We start from the raw sequence: 20649 nt of genomic DNA on the forward strand, positions 1-20649 counted from the left end.
ACCTTACCAAACACCTCTTTAAGATTTCTTTACATATTAGAAGACTAGAAGTAGTATGTCACAAGATAGATACGATTAATGGTTAAATTATTAACAAAAATTGACAATATATTTAACATAAAAACAAAATAAAATAAGAATAGTAGTTCACTTAAAAAAATAGAGGTTTGAAACTTATATAGAGTGTCTTTTGCATCAGACAAGATAAGATTCAAACATACGTCCAGTTTTAGATATGTGTTCAGTATTCTAAAAAAAAAAAAAAAAAAAAACCTGAGCTGACATCATTTGGATATGTGGGCTAGGTCACGTGATAGTCTCGCCGCTCCGATTTTGTTTTTGCAAAAATTATCAACCACATTTAAACCTTATTTTCAATTCCGCCTCTTCATTTACGATATCTCTCTCTGTCTGTCTCGAATCGAAACCCCGCCTTTTCGTTTTTTTTTCTCTCTCTCTCTCCTCGCTCGAGCCCTAGTTTTCTCTCTCTTAGGGTTTGCTCTCTTCGGATTTTCTCGCACTTTCTCGCGTCTTCGTTTCTCTCGCTCGTATTCATTCTCCGGCGCGTGGTTCTTTGGGGGGGGGAAAAAAAAAGCAGGGATCTCGGTGTGCGATGGAGTATGGCGGTGGTCGTAAAAGATTTAGGCCCGAAGCTGCTTTGAATGGCAATGGCGGCTTCAAGAAATCTAAGCCAGGTATGCCTTCACATTGCTCTTCTACTTACACTCGCAAACACATTTTTCTTCTACTCTATTACGTATAGACAATAGAAATAGTTCTGCCTTTATTTCTGTGTGCTCAAAGTTAGGGTTTTTTTTTTTGTTTTGTGTTACTGCTATGGTTGTGCTTGATTTGGATAGCGAGTGAGTGTGGTTGAATTTGAAAAAAAATTATATGAATAGTAAAGTTTTGAATCTTAAGCTCCGTTTGGTTGCTGAGAAATACGATTCATAGGGTTTTTATTACTTGAATTGGAACCAAAGAAAATTTAAAGAACGAATCATATGTTGTAAGCTTGATTGGAAGTGAAACGGCTTCTTTTATAGTATTGCTTTCCTGCTTTTTTTTTTTTTTTTTGAGAGAATCAAATTTGTGTTTTCAGTATTTTGTGTCTTTGGAAATAGAATTTCAGTTATCAGTTGGAATATAAATAACTGGAAACATTAGAATAGAAATTTTTACTCTGCTTTGATTGCAAGCAATTTGTGTAGCATTTTGGTGCAATTGATGAATGTTTTCGGGGGTATTTTGTTTACAAGTACAAGGTTACTTCAAGATTTGGGGGTTCTTGTGTCTTTGGTGTTTTATGTATGTGTTTATGGCATTAAAGTGAAGTATTGGCTGGGAATGTTTGTGTTCATAATGGATTGTGTTTGTGAAGCCCACTGATTATGCTTTCTCTGTTCTTGAGCTTAGTGGTGGCCTTGAGGTTCCTAGTCTTTGCATCACCTGAGGCCTGTGGCACCAAATAGTTGCTTGCCTGAGTAAAGTGAGGTGCTGAATTCTAAATATGGTTCTATAAACTCAAATCATATGTATCCAATGCATATTGGACACGATTTGAATTTTCTAGACTGGTAGGAGGCTCTTTACAACAATTTTATCAAAATTTTTCAAAAAACAAAAATGAGCATAATCGTCAAAGCTAAAAAATCTTATGATTGAAATTTAAAAGGACTATTTCTAAATTGATGCATAAAGAAAGAGAGGTGAGAGAGAGAAGAAAGCAAGACAAAGAGACACCCTTAACTTGAATTTATGTAAAGAGTGATTTTATTTTTGCCAAATTACAAAACTGCATTTTTTGGGCTGAATTTCATTGAGGCTTTCGCCTCAAGTGCCTAATACTCTGTTCAAGGCGTTCGCCTTTAAAGTCTAGGTGAACCATGAACGCCATACTAAAGATTGCTTCATCTCAAGGCTTCAAAGGCATCTCGCCTCCTTGGCTTGCCTGAGCGCCTAGGCAAGTTTCCAGCTCGTCTTTGACTATGCTGGTTGAGATTTTATGTGTCTTGTTTTAGGTTGTGTTGGTAATTTCAATTGACTCTCCTTGGCTGTCAACTGGATGGTGTGTTTTCCTAATGTTACGTATTGCTTCTTTAACGTGCTAATGTAGATACTTGATTATTTATCAATAGCAGTGATTAGTCTATGGTAACCTGACTGATGGTGGTGTATTTCCTCAGTGGGTGTTCCTTGTAAAGCAATATATTTGAAAAGGAAGATTTTTTGCTGGCTGCTTTAGTCTGCAGTTTGATTAGTATTTTGTTCAACATTCATTTTTATTTATATGTATGTACATAGTTTGATAATTCAGTTTCCAAAAGTTTGATTGGATGTTACACATGCCGATGTTAGCTATTCTCGCCTCTATCCAAGCGATTATTTTCTGCTTGTATGTAACAGTTCTTTTTTCTTAAAATCATCTTTCATAGGTTTGGTTGAGTTTTGCAAACCAGTGACAATTAATGTGTTATCCACTGAGAAAGATGAAAACCAAAGGAAAATAAATCTTAAATCTTAAATTATCTACAATTTAGTTCCTAGGAGAAAAGGAAATTCAACTTTGCTTCAACAAGCTGCTCTTAAAGATTTAGTTGTTGACTATTATCCGGTTTTCTTGGGAACCAATAGATTGTAAAACAAAAGGTTTAAGTATCCTTTTCTTTTCTGGTCCGTTTTAACCAAAAATGTAGTTTGGTGAGAGATGGAGGTCTTACTAAAAAAAAAAAAAAGTAGGACAGATGTCTTCCTCTGTTGGATTTTTCTTCCACTATCTAAACTTTTCAATGGGATTGGTACTATTATTATCATGTATCAAATAAACACAATCCTTTTACTTATGAAACAGCGTATTCTCCATGGTGATAAAAAATGCTATATGGTATATGATATTACATATTGCCTAAACTTCAAAGATTTAATAACTCACTGAAATTTTAACTGAGGGAAATGAATTAATGTTCTTCAACAGAAATGGAGTCCTTTCCAACTGGTATAGGAAGCAAATCGAAGCCTTGCACAAAGTTTTTCAGGTTCTAATCTTAACCTATCTAAAATAAATATTCTAAATACAATTTCATCTACTGCTAATCTTTATAAGTTATAACAAACATTATTACACAATTTTTGCTAGTAAAATTGGTGTTATCTGGACTAATGAATTGGGCAGTTAAAGTTGTGATACAGGTTGTACTCTTTGTTCTAATCATGTTAAGAAAGACTTATGAACAGAAACAGTTGGGTCACAAGCTTACAGTTCGATTAACTACTTGCTGGACTATATGTAAATTGAAAGCCGTTGTTGGATCTTGGATGCATAAGTCATCCTCCATAATATTGTTATATATAATTTGTTATACAATGTTTACAAGTAAAAGCTGTGTGATGCAGACCAGTGAATTGGAACCTAAAGCAGTGGTACAGGTTACCGTATTTGTTCTGATTATCTAAGAAAATTACTGAATTGATTTGCGATGCACAAATTGATTTGTGAAGAATGTGTTGGAACACTAATCTTGTCCACAGCATGATGATTATGAATCAGCCTCCCCCCCTCCCCCCTCCCCCCTCCCCTCTCTGGATGTTGACTCTTATTGCACCTTTTTAGTACTGATCATATGAAAGTTTTGTCAGATTCTCCTGGAGTATAAGAAAATAGAAGAATTGACTTTTTTTTTCTTCAAATTTTGCTGCTCCTTCAGCTTGCCGTTTCCCCCCTTTCTTCAATGTTGTCTTGGCTCATCATTAGTAGGAGTTGCTTTGTACTTCCTTCCCACATTGTTTGTAGTACATCTCTGTTGTGTATAACATGTTTATGCTTTGAAGTAGTGGGCCATATCATCATATACAAAGTTCTCATGTAAATTTCGTTTTCCAAGCTGTGTTGATGTCAACTCCATTATATAAAAATTTTGACTGATTCTCAAGAATTTTTCTTTAGATTTGCTGCCTTTTCAGCCCTTGAATTCTGCTCAGTACATTGTTCTCTTGGTCTCTATGAATTGGTTCTTTCTAAAAATTAATACTTTTTAAAATGGCAAATATATAAATGGACAAAGTTTCGCTACAAAATTGGTCGTAAGACAATAAAATAAAAATTACTACATATTTTGAAATTCTAACCGTGAATTGCATATTCTTTACACTCTTAATACACATGTCAAATTTTGTTTCAATTGTATATTATTTATTTTATGATCTATAAGCTTATATTTTATGCATAATTTTAAACTTCAAAAATTTGTAATTTAAACAATTTATTGATGACATAGCTATTGATCTTTAATTTTTTAGAAATTTTGCAAGCATGGAGGATATAAGAAGGAGATATAATCCAATGGTGGATTTGTCAAAATTCACCTCCAATAAAAAGATATTAAGGAAGGTTGTAGCTTAAGGCTACAACTAATTTTGTAGCCAAACTTTTTCCTATATAAATTATCATGTAATTTTCCTCTTTTGGAGTGACTTTTTTATTCCTCATGTCCTGCATTGGTTTTCTATTTAACATTTTTCACAAAATGTCAATGAGTTCTAGCTCAAATGACACTACTTCCCCTTGTAATTCAAGGTAGACAGCGAGTCTGTGGATTCAAAAACTTATGTTTACAAAATCATATGGATTCCAATAATGTAGCAATATAGGATAGATGCTAAGTTTTGAATTCAAAATTTTAGTGGGGTGAGATGTTTCGGTTGTTAGAATGTCATTTAAACAGTCTACATTTAAGTCTTGTTTATTTCTCTACTACACTTTCAGGGATCCCATACCAATATGTACACTGTAAAGTGGTCAAAGCTGTAATGGTGTTTTCATTGCTTGGAAGTATGGCTTATTTTTTTTATTATAAAATACTGTTGTTAGGATTATAAACAATTTGTTTGGATTTTAAAAAAATAAAAATTTGTGAAAGAGTAATGCAGGAGCTATGGTTTGATGAAGGAATTATTCACTTCTGTTTTGTCTTAATCCTCAGATTTTGTAGAATTTTACTTTTGATTCCTAAGCATGCTATTCCTAAAGCGGCTTGTCTGTATATTATGTTATGATTTTACTCTGTTGGGCTTGAATAAATTTACTCTGTTGGGCTTGAATAAATTTACTCTGTTGGGCTTGAATAAATTCTCATTACAATCTATATTGTTCAACGCTTGGAAGTTCCTATTTACTGTGCTTAAAGTTCAACTTTTCACAACCTTGACAATATATGGCATTGATTAAATGCTTTGGTTAAGGCATATCTTTTTTTTTCTTTATTCCTATGATTATGTCTGCTTACTGTTGCTGATTGATTAAATGCGTTGAGATAATTTTATATTATTTCATAGGTAGTTCATTGCTCTATTATGAAGTTGATGGCATGTTTGTTATACTTGAGTTTGACCCCAGAAATTTGGGACTAAGGCTTTGTTGTTGTTGTCATTGTTGAATAGATTAGGAAAATGCATGTGTTTAAGAGACAGTAATAGATGATTGATTAAGATATTTATGTGTATCTATTTTTAATAAACAAATTTTCTTTTATAATTATCTTTGTCATGTTCTCATCACGTCTGTGTCTTAAATGTTTTAGATTAGCTTTTTTTCTGTGTTCATATTGTGTTTTGCCTTGTTTCCATGCTTCCTTAAGAGAAATTGACTAATGTTTTTGAAAGACTTGTATCCATTAGGGGCAAATGAGAACATTATTTGGATAGGAAATAAGCTTGTAGACTGTTTGAGAAACTTACACTGTCCTGTTACTTTAGTCAGTAAGCTCTTAAAGTAAAACACTTAATCTTATCCCATAATGCGATGTGCTTGTGCAAATGGATGTGATCCTCATCTATACTAAGATTTAAAAGTTGATTTTAAATTAAATTCCTAGGTAAGCTTGGGCTGCTGGCTATGCTGCTTGGTTGATGTTGACTTAGGTTCCTGTTACCTGGTGTTTGCTTCCTGCATGCTGTATTATTTCGCATGTGATGCATGAGGATCTAGAAAGCTATTGATGTAAAAGATTATACTAGTTTAAAGCATATAATATTAAATAGATAACATTTACTCTTCATTCTAATTTTCAAGAGCCTATTGTTAATAAATAATTATGGTTTTGAATTTTATGCATGTTTGTACTTGCTATCTTGTATTTGATGAAAATGGATATGTAGTATTGTATGTTTTGCTGAATGTAATATTAAGATTTTAATAGCATTCTACCCCTTACCATTCATGTGAATGAAATCGAAATTATATTTCCACTAGGGCCTCATTGCTGTTGGGAATGCAACAAGGCAGGCATCTGTTTGCTTTGCTGTCCAGTGGGAAATGGTTGGCATTTGGTGCCTAAAGTTGGCCCATAGATTTGCCTTTAAAGTGTCTATTCTGCAAGCTTTGTCAACTGTTTTCTTTGTAATGCTCTTGAACTTGGGGGCAACAAAAGTGCTGTAGCTTCTGTGTGTGATGGGTGTCTCTGTTGATACTTTGCCAGATATTTTAGCTCTCTGTATGCAACACAACTTAGCTATAATCCCAACTAAATTGGGTTACATCAAATTTTATAAAATTTCTAGACATTCTAAACCTATGCAAAATTACAGTATTTTTTCAATGTTGGGTATCCTTAAATTGTTTTGTTCATTCTGTGTCTGTGCTAACAATTTTTGCTTTCTGATCAATGTGTGCTTGTAGTTACAGTATCCTCTGAGCGTGTATATATTGTACTTAGTTTTTGACAGATGACATTCAATTTTCTTTTGCAATGCAGCACTTCTGGGTGCCCATTTGGTGAGGCGTGTCACTTCTTGCACTATGTTCCTGGTGGCATCAAAGTTGTGTCTCAGATGATGAATGTTGCTGGCAACCCAACTCTTCCACAACCTGCTAGAAATTCGGCTGCTCCACCATCATTTCCAGATGGTTCATCTCCTCCAGCTGTCAAGACCCGTTTGTGCAACAAGTTTAAGTCAGCCGAAGGATGCAAGTTTGGAGATAAATGCCATTTTGCTCATGGTGAGTGGGAACTTGGCAAGCCAACTGCTCCATCCTATGAAGATCCTCGGGCAATGGGACCTATGCCAGGCAGGATGGGTGGCCGGGTTGAATCTCACCCATCCAATCATCATCAATCCAGTCATCGGGCTATGGCTAGCTTCGGAACCTCCGCCACTGCTAAGATACTTGTAGATGCTTCACTTACTGGAGCCATCATTGGGAAGAATGGTGTGAACTCAAAGCATATTTGCCGTGTGACAGGAGCAAAGCTTTCCATAAAAGAGCATGATTCAGATCCCACCAGGAGGAACATTGAGCTTGAGGGTACTCTCGATCAGATCGATCAAGCCAGTGCCATGGTACAAGAGCTCATTGCAAATGTTCGTGCAACCTCTGGACCTCCCATGAGGAACCATGCGACGACGGCCTCGGCTCCGGCAAACAACTTCAAGACCAAGCTCTGTGAGAATTTCACTAAAGGGTCCTGCACTTTTGGAGAGAGGTGCCACTTTGCACATGGAGTTGAGGAATTGCGCAAGACAGGGATGTGACTCCCATTTCTTTGACGACCTCTCATCTTTGTTTCCTTGCTATCGTCGTTAGGACGAACACTTGTAATAGATTTTGTTTTGTTTTGTTTCGTTTCATGTTCTATTTTTTGTTTCTGATTTGCTAGGTTTATGATATTTTGGAATATTATTATATTGACAGATTTACTCCTCTCGTGGTTAACATGACCGGAATCTTGGTGTAGTGTTTTTAATTTCCCATCGTCTGTAACATGTATAAGAAGCCTCAAGCTCCAATCACAGACACCTGGCTTGTTTGCAGGTAGTATTCAGCCACAACGGATGGGCTTCGGTCGGTGCATTTGTGTCATCTTTTGAGGCCCTACATTTTTCCATTTTTTTGCTTTATAACTCTCTCTTTCCTTATTTTTGCTTTATAATTGTCAATTCCCTCCCTTGGTTTGGGGATGTGATGTAAACTCAGAGGTTTTCCTTATTTTTTGCTTTTTAATTGTCGATTCCCTCCCTTGGTTGGTTTGGGGATGTGATGTAAACTCGGAGGTTCTGGGTCTAATTCATCACGCAATTGGTATATGGGCTAGGAATGATCTAGCCGAAGATGGGTATGACCACTTGTGTATATATAGTTGTTAATTTTGGTTGGTATGCATGTTCCTTTGAGAATTCATTTGAGAATTACCTATTTTCAGTGGCTTAATTGCATAATATGAGATAAACAGCTAATTTTAAAAAGTTTAAAGTTAGATTTTAGTTTATAATCAATCCCCAAAACACAAGCCTATTGTTTTGCTTCTTAAATCAGTACTAATACTTTCTTTGTAACATGATAAAATATTGGGTTGCATTGGAGATTCTTTATTGTATTAATGTTTCAGTCTGTACCAAAAAAAAGAAAAGAAAAGAAAATGTAAAGCATCATACTTTTGGGCTTAATACGCATTGTTATATGCATACATGAATTACACGCATTATGTTACGATAAAGTTACATGTTGTGTAGTTTTAAATAATTTTACATCACATAAAAACACTTTGTATTGAGATAATGTTTTGAAAATTTTGAGATTTAATTGATAGTTTCAGTGTTCTATGTTTGTGGTTTGAACCCGACTTCTCCTCCTCCACTATATTCTTATATAAAAATATATTATGAAAAAACTATTATTAGATTATATGCTCTTTTTGTTCTTAATAGTTAATACAAGTCAAATTTCGTGCCAATCAAATATATAATTATATACTAGTAATCGATTTATGAACTCATTTTTTACGCATAATTTTACATTACAAAAACTTGAAATCTAAACATTTTATAAATAAGATAGTTATTGATCTAAATCATATTATCTTACAAATATGGTAGAGATAAGAAGAAAATGAAATTTTGTATTTGTCAAAATTTATTTCCAATTAAAAAAAGAAATGGGGTAACCGTGTAACCTTGATAATAGTCCGTGTTCTTCTGATAATGGTTTAGTTTTGTTACAGGAGTTTGATGGGACAACTCAACTATTAGAAATGCAGGTCACAGAAGCTTCCTATTTGATTCAATTACACAACCTCCCATTGAATGGGATGACAGCCGAGGTTGTAGAGTTTGGTGCTTCCCAGGGAAAATCGGAAGTGATAAATGTGCTGGAGGACGAAATAGGCTGGGGTTCAGGGTGAGAACTGGATGTTACAATCCCTCTTTAACAGGGCAAATGTGTACAGATAGGAGATCCCAATTTGTTTGGGTCTCTTTCAAATAAGAGACTCCCTAAACTTTTGTTACTAGTACGGTATTCTTGGTCATAACAAATGTAGTTTCTCAAGGAGGATGTGAAAAGAAGTTATGAATTGGTGTCTAGTTAGATGCCCTGACACTAAGTGGAGTAACCTGTTAGGTGAGCTAGCTTGGGGTGTATCGGTCTATCATTTGTGGTCAGAGGAATTCCAGAATTCGTGGAGGAATGGTGAAAAATGAGAGTGCAAGCCACCAAATGGGATGTAAGAACAAGAATTGAAGCACTTTACAGTTTCAAGAACTCTGTGTTGAACAGAGCTTGTGTAGGGCCGGGGAGTTACAATTTCAAATTTTCAATCTTAACAAAGAAAGCTTGAGTGAGGTTTATTAGTCTTCCCTGAGTTAGTTTTGTTTGTTTATTACACTCATGTCTGTTGGTTCTAAACTTCTACTCCAAAGGTGTTGTCTTTACTGGTTTCTGTTTGCAATTTGTTGTTTTAGGTAGAGCAAAGATGATCCTCTCAAAAAAAAAAAAAAAAAAAAAGGCAGAGCAAAGATTGTTAAGCATGTTTTCTTCCTGTGTTTCTTTGTTTTGCGAGTGTTTCTTCAATAAATTTATCTCTTCAAAAAAAAAAAAAAAAAAAAAATTGGTGTGACAATTTATAGTGGTGCTGTGTAATATGTGATGCATAATTGGTGCACCAAATTGGCAGAAGAGAGTTTATGGTTAGTCAACACACAAATGTGTAACTGATTTATGGTAAACTATAGGGATATGCATTCAGCTTACTGATTTGTTAAAATCAATCTAATTTAATCCAACCCACTGGATTGGGTCGATTTTTAGGGGTTGGTAGGTTGGGTTGGGTTGGATTTCCAACTACTTTTTACAGTGGGTTGGATTGGGTGCGGGTCAGCAAGTCGGGTTGGGTTGGATTTTATTATTTACTCTTTTGGTTTGATGAACTACTAACATATTTATAATCTATAAATCTTTTTTTATTTGTGTTGGTTTGATGTACTTACTAATTAGTTTGTGTTGGTTTGGTGCTATGCTTGGGTTTGATTAGTAAATTTGTTGTTATTTGTGTTGGAAATTTTATAAATTTATTATTCTAATCCTTTTTTTTTTAATGTCCAACCTATGGGTCCAACCTGATCCATGTGAGTTGGGTTGGGTTGGATTTGACTTCTGTGATGGGTTGGGTTGGATTAAGTTTTTTTTTTTTTTTTTTTTTTCAATCCGACTATGATAGGTTGGATTTAAGAAACCGGACCCAACCCGACTCATACACACCTCTATTAAAATGTATAACATTTCAAGCATTCTCCTATGACTAAGAACCATTTCATTCTTTAAAGTTTTACCCGCTAGTAATGAACGATAGAGGTTTTCATAGAGGGTGTAAATTACATATGCCACGGGTTGGGCTGTTTTCTTAGACGACCCGACATGTAATCTTTCTCCCATATTAACATACTTCTATCCTATTCAGTAAAAAAAAAATACCAGAAAATTTCTCAGACTCCCACTGAAAGGGAAAAACTGAGATATAACCCATTGTCACAATAAAACATAGTCCATTAAATAGAAATTATAAGTTGATAACGGAAAGCCACCTAATAGTTTGATAGGTAATTAGGAAAGGAAAAGCTATGGTAGTGTCTCATATGTTTCCATTATTAATTTCAAAACCTGTTTGTTATGGAACCAGGCTACAAGCATGAGACTTGTTTGTGAACTCTTTCACTCCTGATCAGGGATTGGGCAAGGGTCTTCGACAGCCGCCTTAGCAGCTTTCTTTTTCTCTTCTTCCTTTCTATACCGGATCCCACAAGCATTGCAAAGGCTCTGAAAATAAAAAGTTAAAGAAAAGAGTTTTAGCAAATTGCATCAATATTGAAAATATATACAAAAAAGAAGAAGAAGAAGAAGAAGAAGAAGAAGAAGCAAAAGATGATTTGATTTTTTTTTGGGAAATTACATTAGTACTACTAGTAAAACACTAAAACTAAAACTAGACTTAGTATAATGATTTCAGAAATGACATTGTACCCAAATTAGCAATCTAATTGACATTCCACCCCTTTATCCTCTTTTTAGGTCAAACGATATTAAATGTTGACACATTATATTAATATCCCTTTTCTGAAGAATATTTAAAAAAAAAAAAAAAAAAAAACAACTTAGCTTAACAGACCCAAACAAACCTATGGGTTTTGCAAGGTTGAAAAATATTAAGTTCATATTTTGTGTTGACTTAATTCCGTATCAAATTTACTTATAATTTTGCTTTATTTAATGTTTTGGGAGAATTGCAATGTAATTGGATAAAATGTATTGGGCCCTGGTCAAAGACAGTCAAAGTTGCTGGAAGAAGAACTTGCGACCTACTCGCGACATACCTAGACCACAATATAGACATGTGGTAGATAAAGGAGGAATCTTTGTAGTATGCAACTTGCAACTTGCTCATGACTGGCTTAAAGACGGATGTCCAACACAACATTTTGATCCACTGGACAACTCAGTCATATAAGTCAAAGCTCACATATTCTACATGTAGAACGTGAGAAACATAAGAAAACCATCTTGTAGTGCCTTAAGAGAGCAATTTCTTGCTCATTCCTTTGTGAGAGAGAAGCCATGGGCTTAGAGTAAATCTCTACCATTCTCTCTTCTTCTTCCCTCTCATTGGTGGCATATCTTAGAGAAGAGATTTTAACCATCACACTCTTCACCATATTTGAGTGTTAGAGAGTTGATTGGTGTGGAAACCATTGAAGCAAACCTTAAATCCAAGGATATTTGGTGACTTACCATTGGTCACTCAATTCATAGATTCTAGAAGCAACTGAAACTTAAAACTGAAAAATACTGTAGTAAAATAATTTTTAAATATGTGAATAGTACCGTAGGACCCATTTTTAATGAAAAAATTGTTGAAAAATGAAATTTGTAGGTCCGTGAACAGTGCACGATGTACACTGTTCAAGGGAAAAGTCAAACATTTCGGCTAAAAAAAAAAAAAAAAAACTGTTGAAACGCAACCCGTGTGTTTCGCGCTTCCCAAACGCATACTAGGTAACTTAGACTTACTGGTTATTTGTTGTAGCCGTATATTACAACTATTCATTAATGGAGATTTGAGAGGTGATACCATAGAAAGGTTTTTCTACTTGCTTGGGTTTTCCTTTATGAAAATGTGTTTGGTGTTTTCATATGGTTTACATTTTTTATTTTGCAGACCTATTTGTCGCTTCCTACCCTTTCTAGGTTATTATAAGGGAAAAAGATGATTTGAGTATACAATTTCGAAGTGATATTGCATGGATTTGACATGTGAGTGTTTTCATTGCGATAATATGCCGATGGTGTTATGGAGGAGATCGGCTTTGGTCATGGATTTTTTTGGTTGATAGGTGAAGGGATTATGTGTAGTGGAGGTAAATGTTAGGGTTGTGTAAGAGGTGGTGGCTCATGGTGGTGTTGGATACGGTGGTGTTAAAGAAAAAGAATTGGATTTTATATTTAACATTAGACCATTGGATGACTGATGGTGGGCTGAGGGAAAATTTTGATGGGATGTGGTTGATTATGGGGTAATATTAAATAGGAATAATCATCATGTTTCACCAAAGATAAAATATATGCATGCTTGTAGTTGTATGTTTTAATTAGTTAGATTGGTAAAATATTTTATCATCAAATAAGAGAACATACCTTAGGACCAAGAGGACCTTTGCGCCACATTGGGGTATTATTGACGCCGCAGTTATAGTTTGTACACCTCTTATTCAGGTCATTGTAATTCACCTCACGTTTGCGTGAGCTCCTCTTACGTGAAGACGAGCTGCCATTGCTTCTCCTAGAAGAGGGATTGAGCAGTGTGTACTCATTCATTTGCTGCATTGGAGGGATGAAGTTGTAGATGTGATGATGAACTCCCCCAACAGCAACAGCAATCTGACTTTGCCCATTTGAATTTTTCATGAAATGGTTTCCCATGATCCTCGCTTGTGTCGAGTATGGAACACGGGGAGTGTTGGAGGCTTGTCCTCGAGTGTTGCTTCCCCCATAAACCATGCCATTGTGATATTGTGCCTGTTTTAATTAAGTGTAAAACAAGAATGCCCATTTTGAATCCATAGGACAATGTAGAAGTTGGATGCATTTCACATTGGGATGATTTACAATAATGTAAGAGTTGAGACAAATTGTGGCTGATTTCTGGGAAACTAAAAATGAATTTCACATTAAGAAACAAGATTAATTCTTATAAAATAAAATAAAAAAACAAAACAAAAAGTTTCTTTAAGTGTACAACTATATATTCAACATTATTTAAGAAGTATCCGTCAATTCCCGTCTCCCTCTTTTACAGAAAAATAATAATAATCTAATAAAGGGGGACATATGCATGCTTTATGGGATCATTACCTTAATTAAATTTGAACTATAATGCGGCGACATGTACAGTTCAGGGGGTTCAAATGAACCCCCTGAGCTGGCAATTATATATATACACTTTTTTTTTTTTTTTTTTTTTACTCTCTTAAAACAAAATTTTGAACACTTTGATCTTAATTTTTTTTTAACCCACTTGAAATAAGCTTAAATATAATTTTCGTAACAATATTTTTGTTTTTTTAAACAAACACAAAAAAAAAAAAAAAGACCAACAACAAACCAATTTTATTTAAAATCTGGGGGAAATAGTAAGCCCAACAACAAAAGTATTTTTTTTTTCATCTTAAATCTAAAAAAAAAAACTCATTTAGCTCTTAACAAATTTGAAATAAACTTATGGAAAACTCATAGTTTACATTGTACTATCAATATAATATTTACATTGTTTCTAAATAAATATGTACAATATTGTATATTTTTTTGGCAATTGTGTATAGTATAATTATCTTATCTATAATGTAAATCCTACATTGATTCTAGGCAAATATGTACAATATAATTGTTTACAATGTAAATCTTACATTGATAATACAATGTAAACATATAATCGTCATAAACTAATAGATAAAAGTAATTTAAGCAATAATAATTAAAATTCACTTAATAATAATAATTAATATGTTCCTAAGATGTATCTTCTTACTGACTCCCCTAAAAAAAATCTTGGAGCCACCAATAAGTCTTATTAATAAATTTTGAGAAAGATGTAAAGAGCATACTAGCCATTTAAATTCCATTTTAGTTGGAAGTCTTTTTAAGAATTTATATTTTATTTTTTAACTTGTGCTATTATTGTTATCAACGTCTATTAAGAGTTGAAATGAAATGGTAAGATGGGCATATGATGAATGTTAGGAACTTATGAGTAAAACTCACCCTTAAAAATCAGCTTGTAATGAGAGGGTGCTCAAAAGCTTATAAACATATAATTAAGTTTACACTTAATCCATATGGAATACTAAGATTGTAAATTTTTTTTTGTTAAGGAAACAAGTAATACTTTATTAGAACATACAAACACGAAAGTAATATATAGTTGAATTTTTTTTTGGGTAGTGTACAAGGAAGATAAGGTGATTCTCAAATTGATCAAGGGCTAATTATCAGTTGTTAGCATAGGTAGTAATATATAAAAAATAATATATGCTATAAGAAATAGATATAAATATGCCTTTCATTTAGTTCAAGATTTTAAAAAATGTTTTAAAGTTCAGCATAAAAATGAAAATAATTAATTAATTTATTATATTCCAATTTTGAAGCATGATTAATGTTATCTTAGGATAATTTTCATAAGATATCAAAAACCAACTAGTTAAATTTAATATAACTACCACGTACCCAAGTCCAGGGTTCAAGTATATGCAGGAAGAAACTTAATGTAGGGACACGATTCTCAAACGGCCCAATAATGACGTTGGGCTCGCACGTGAAGGATCCCTCACAATAAGATTTGTAGAGAGTGGGCTTGAAAGGCTAGCGTTTGGTCACGGGGCGTTGATCCAAACCGGACTTTGGGGAAACTCAGATAAGAAAAAGGCTTCAGCCTGGATATCCAAGCCCTACAACTTTGTAACTTGAGGGATTGGACTCCTCGGATCATGTCTGAGGAGCACTAATGCCTTTCTTCGGTTACCCGGCGGTAGGTTTTTCGTGGTGATGTACATATATGGTCCGGGCATTCTCATCCCTGGAGTCTTTCCCAGGAAGTGAGATGGGGGTTTTTTTTCTGATTAGTTTACCTTTTCTTTTATACTAGCCTACGTTCGCTGTCCCTCGTCCACGTGTAGGGTCAATTTTTCCAGGACTGATATTTGTCCCGTCAGTCTAATCCTGGAATTGTTGGGGATGATTAATAAAGCCTAAGAATCCAGTTTTGTTAGGTGCAGAGTCTTATCAATGAAGGGTATTAAGGACAACTTCCCTGAGATATTTTTTGATCTTTAAAGTTTGCTAGTATACTACTTTCATCAGTGAGACTTTGGGTCTGCCGAGGACTAAGCTGTCCTTGGCCATATCTCCGGGCCCTTTTGTGCTTCTCACTTTTGAGCTTGGGCCATGGCCTTCTTCGGCTTGGGCCTGTGGACTCCCCATGAGCAAGCGGGCCGGGCCCATAAATCATTGGGCCCCACACTTAATATATATATAGTTTATATTTTTCATTTTTTGGTTTTTTTTCAAGTAAAATAGAAAATAAAGTTATTTAATGTCTCATATTAAAATAATTTAAAATGATATGTCTTTTGCTAATTTAGAATCTAATATAAAAAATACATATTATATAATATATAGGACATTATGATCACCCAAATTATTATAAAAAAAAAAAAAAAAATTCCTTTATATGACAAAGAAAAAAAAAAATCAAAATCATAATAAAGATATAAGAATTTTGATGTTTAATATAGATATATTGTAAAGTATGAAACTATGAAATATTGATTTTAAGAATTTTATTGTCATATATAAAAACAAATCTTGGTGAAATAAATAATATTAGTATCGGAAAGAATAACGAAATTGAAATATATTTTTGGTACAGATATAATACGGAAAACATTTAATATGTGTTGTAATTAAAAAAAAAAAAAACTTTTTACAATATATCATATAGTATGCATATTTACTACCTATGCTTGATTTTCATGTACCTTAATCTTCTCCTTCTCAAAAAAAAAAAAAAAGTACCTTAATTTTCCTTTATTGAGTTAATAAAATAGTTTGGTTTCTCAAAAAAAAAAAAAAAAAAAAAAAAAAAAAAAAAAAACTACCTATGCTTGTTAAATAAAATTATTAGTTCAACTTAATTAACGAATTTGAAACATCATATGATTTTATTGTTATTTTTTATCTAAGAACATAATAAAAAATTTTGAAAATAATTTAGTGGTATATAATTTGTAAGTGCCTTTAAAAAGTAGACTGATGGTAATTAAAATGGTATTGATAATAATGATCATGTTCACAATAAGCCCAAGGGAAAAAAAAAAAATACTATAATGGTTAAGGATTGATTATCAATTGTTTACTATTAAAAAGTGTAATTAATACACTTCATTCATATTTATGACGTTCACTCCTAATAATAATTTTTTTATTTCTTTATCATTAGACTAAGACATCAATTAGTTTTTAGTGTAAGCGGAGATTAAACCTCGGATTTCTTATTCTACTATAAAAGATTTTACTAATTGAACTAACTAGAGCCCACTTTAATTTTTTATTTGCTATAGGATTATACGATATACAATTCCCAAATAAATAAATTAAAATCAAGGCATATCCCTAGTCCACACCTTCTATGAATTGACCTGAGGCATAGTGTTGTTGTTTGGCTAGTTTAACCGATTTGTTTCTATGTTACATGTTAGCTAGTGACATGACAAAATTTAATAGAATTTTAATAATCTGCAGTATAATTATTTTAAGAACTTTAGACGATGTTAATCTTAATTAGGTGAAAAAATAGAATATTAATTTATTTTTGCAACAATAAAACCATATTGACGATACCAAAGGTATGGTTGGTTCCAGAGCTATTTTTGCTGCTTCCATTACTATTCAAAAAAATTACATCTAGTTACTTTAAAAACATATTCAATTTTTTTTTAGAATACTGTATTTGTAATAGTAATAATAATGATAACCAATCTTTGTCATTCCATAGCTTCATACTTGAGGGGACACAAAAATAAAAACCAATGGTATAGAATTTTTTTATTTAAAAAAAAAAACCCATATTTAAAAGAATGTCTTCAAGCAAAAAATGTGGATGCACACAAGTAACAATACAATTTAGATGATGATGAGAATGAAAAAAAAAATTTGATTATAATTAATGAAGGTCATGATTATGAAGACAATCGTGATGATAATCTTAAGAAAATTTAGAGTTTTTCATAAAAATCAAAGAATGAGATCATTTTGGTCTTGTTGCTTATAGGAAGTGACTTATAAACATGAAAATAATTATATATATATAGACACACACCTTGATATAAAAATTCCAACAAAAATTGAATTTTTTCTTTAAAATAATTTCAGGTTCATAATTAAATTCTCAAAATATATTCCTATTCACATGAAAACCCATTTATCAATTATCATCATGACATAATTAACAAAACAAACAAGGTTTAACAATTAATACCGGGCCGATCATGGCTTATTAAGCATTAGCCCTAGAAGCAATCACCAAAATAAGCTACCTAAATCTAATTTGTAGCAAGAACAAAGTATAGGAGAACCTGAGTGTGAGGGCCAGTGAAGTAATTGGGTTGGGCATATTGAGGGTTCATGGGAATAGGATTAGCAAATTGGAATGATCCAAGCCTGAGAGTGAGGTCCACCTGCTGGTTTCTTGATGGGTTGGAATATCCAACATTTCTATTCACTGCATATGCCTGATTGAATGATTGGGGAGCCATTGCTTGATTGCTAAGAACAAGATCCTAGTCAAGCTTTGAGAGCAAATTAAAGAGATCGACCTGTGTCCATGCAAATCATCAAAAAAAATAAGAAAAGAAAAACAATGTTAGAGAAAGAATTTGGTCATTAAGGAAATTAGTACTACACCCACCAACCCGCCCTTCACACATACACACACGAGAGAGAGAGATTGAAGATCAGGATTTGGCTTGTATGAGAGAATGAAACCGAAACACTTTATGAAAACACAATATGACCTGGAAGGCTGACACAAATTACAAATGGACAACACTTTCATGAGGTAACTAACAAAAAATCATCATTGAGAGGGAGATAGAGACTTGAACACATATGGTAATTTGGGTTTTCGATGAAGACCAATAATCCATTCATCGATCCAGCTTTGGTAGATCAATGGTCCAGACTCATTTCAAAATTCCTTTAGAGAGAGAGAGAGAGAGAGAGAGAGAGAGAGAGAGAGATCTAGTTCCTATATACATGATAAACGTGAACATGTAGAGCCATGAATAAGAATCGGAGGAAAAAAGTATATTATATACTAATAAAAAAATTGTATAATAGATAGATAAGTTTACTACATAACATACACTTCTCTCTCAAAAATAATAATAAAACACGCACAAAAACATGGAGAAATGAGAACGTTTATATATAAAGTTCGTCAGAGTTCATGCAAGCAGTCTAAAGAAGACTGAAAGCATGACCAATTGAGCTCCCTATAACAGAGGGAATCAAAATCGGTAATACAGATGTTGATCTATGGATGATAGATCAACACCAGTGTGCTATAAACAACATTATTCACCACCACATGCAGATACAAATATTATATATACTGGCAGAATCACACGGACGAGAGAGAGAGAGAGAGAGAGAGAGAGAGAGAGAGAACCAACTATGGTATTTTCTTGCTAGCAATGTCAATAGTCTCACACTTGTGATGGTATGACCTAAATGAAAATGAGAGGTCCAAATTTTATAGGGGTTAGGCAAGAATCTTTATATGGAAGGTCTAAAATCAAAAATAAATAATAATAATAATAATAATAATAATAATTATTATTATTATATTAATGTTATATACTATATACTACCAAAGAAATTATACAAAATTGAAAATAATATGTGATAAACTGGATTACCATTTGATAGATTGAAAATATTTGATCAGGATTGTCCAACAGCAATTCATTCTTTTTTCTAAAATTTGATTCGTATTATAAAATATGAAATGTAATTATTGCTCATATGGCTTACATCGATCTAGTGTATGTTTAATGTGTGACTCCATTAGTCCTAAATTTACACTAATCTACATAGTTTGGATATTACAATTTCCCTCACTTAAATCTTTAAATATTTATTTCAAGTTCATTTGCTATGATCCAAGAAAGTAATAGTCACATCAATACTATATCTAAAATGACTAATAATAATATGAGTAGTATCTTATAAAGTTCAAATCAACTTAGAGTGGATCTAATTTAAGACTTAGTATACAGTCGCACAATGCTTTCAAAGTGCAAAAATTTAAATTCTAATCCACGCTCTTAGGGGTATTAGAATCATAAAATCAATTTAATGGATAAGAATTCATTGAAATGTATAACGCCTAAGTTTTTGAGTTATAAGCTCCTTAGTAATTGATCACATATTTTCTTGTTTGGCAACCTTGTAATAGGTAGTATTTGTCTGATTTGGAATGTGGTATAGTACGTGGTCAACCCCATGTTGTGACTGAAGTAATTATGTTGAGAAGGCAAGGATATACATGATTACATGGAAATTGTGGGGGTGAAAGGCCAGGGAGCCCATAACTATGTATATATTGGGCTAGGGGCCCAATTCGAGGACGGATAAACACTCTCAGAAGGGTCTATGTTAGTAAGTGAAGAAATGAACTCCGATTAGAGCCACCCCGGGGGTGGTCTGAGAAAGAATCCCTCCTTGGCTGGGCAAGGCCGAGGAGAGAGGGTATGGTCTGTCATCAAGAGTAACATTCCGGACCATTCCATGGAAAATGATAAGTATTAAGAAGGAATAGGACAAAGGAAGGCCTTGAAATATTTAAGAAAAAATTGTTACCATCGCATTGAATGCTCTATAGCTAACTGAACTGTGCCTTTTAGCCTTACAGCTACTCCCAAAGACTTTAGGAAGGGGCTGATGGGACAAGTATCAGCACTATCAATCTAAATCTACACGTGGACGGTGGAAATAAAAGAAAGAGGATAGTATAAAATAGAGGAGAAACCCTGATAGTGGAGGATGGAAGAAGAAAAGAGAAAAACACCATAGCAACAGAGGGACAAGACCTGTAACAAAGCCTTAAGCAATATTTAAGAATCAGTCTCCTCGGACTAATCCGAGGACGCTTTTCCTTAGTAAACTTCTGTTATCTTCCTCTCTTTGTCATCAAAATCTATTGTTCTATTATCTGATTCATTAGAACTCCGTTTTCTAACTCATTCTCTACAAATTTATTATTTTGGGCTTAA

The 20649-nt window shown here is 33.4% G+C and overlaps 2 protein-coding genes across 2 annotated transcripts; one reads left to right on the forward strand and one right to left on the reverse strand.

The window, feature by feature from the left end:
• The first annotated feature begins 380 nt into the window (after positions 1-380).
• LOC126719948 (zinc finger CCCH domain-containing protein 14-like) lies at positions 381-7824 on the forward strand. Its single transcript, XM_050422448.1, has 3 exons — positions 381-695; positions 2975-3035; positions 6750-7824. Exons 1-3 carry the CDS (start codon positions 614-616, stop codon positions 7525-7527), a joined length of 921 nt encoding a protein of 306 aa, XP_050278405.1. The 5' UTR covers positions 381-613; the 3' UTR covers positions 7528-7824.
• A 2924-nt stretch (positions 7825-10748) lies between these two features.
• LOC126715373 (uncharacterized) lies at positions 10749-18129 on the reverse strand. The gene is made up of 3 exons (XM_050415985.1): positions 17950-18129; positions 12956-13336; positions 10749-11083 (listed from the first exon to the last, which is right to left on the reverse strand). The coding sequence occupies exons 1-3, from the start codon at positions 18127-18129 to the stop codon at positions 10979-10981; spliced, it is 666 nt and encodes a 221-aa protein (XP_050271942.1). The 3' UTR covers positions 10749-10978.
• Between the last annotated feature and the right edge of the window lie 2520 nt (positions 18130-20649).

The sequence above is a fragment of the Quercus robur genome, chromosome 1, assembly GCF_932294415.1.
Source record: "Quercus robur chromosome 1, dhQueRobu3.1, whole genome shotgun sequence".
NCBI classification, from domain to species: domain Eukaryota; kingdom Viridiplantae; phylum Streptophyta; class Magnoliopsida; order Fagales; family Fagaceae; genus Quercus; species Quercus robur.

Coding starts and splice junctions, on each gene's coding strand:
- LOC126719948 (XM_050422448.1), top strand. CDS start 614: ATGGAGTATGGCGGTGGTCGTAAAAGATTTAGGCCCGAAGCTGCTTTG. Junction 696..2,974: donor CTTCAAGAAATCTAAGCCAG/GTATGCCTTCAC, acceptor GTTCTTCAACAG/AAATGGAGTCCTTTCCAACT. Junction 3,036..6,749: donor CCTTGCACAAAGTTTTTCAG/GTTCTAATCTTA, acceptor TTTGCAATGCAG/CACTTCTGGGTGCCCATTTG.
- LOC126715373 (XM_050415985.1), bottom strand. CDS start 18,129: ATGGCTCCCCAATCATTCAATCAGGCATATGCAGTGAATAGAAATGTT. Junction 13,337..17,949: donor TCACTGGCCCTCACACTCAG/GTTCTCCTATAC, acceptor TAATTAAAACAG/GCACAATATCACAATGGCAT. Junction 11,084..12,955: donor AAGGTCCTCTTGGTCCTAAG/GTATGTTCTCTT, acceptor TTTTATTTTCAG/AGCCTTTGCAATGCTTGTGG.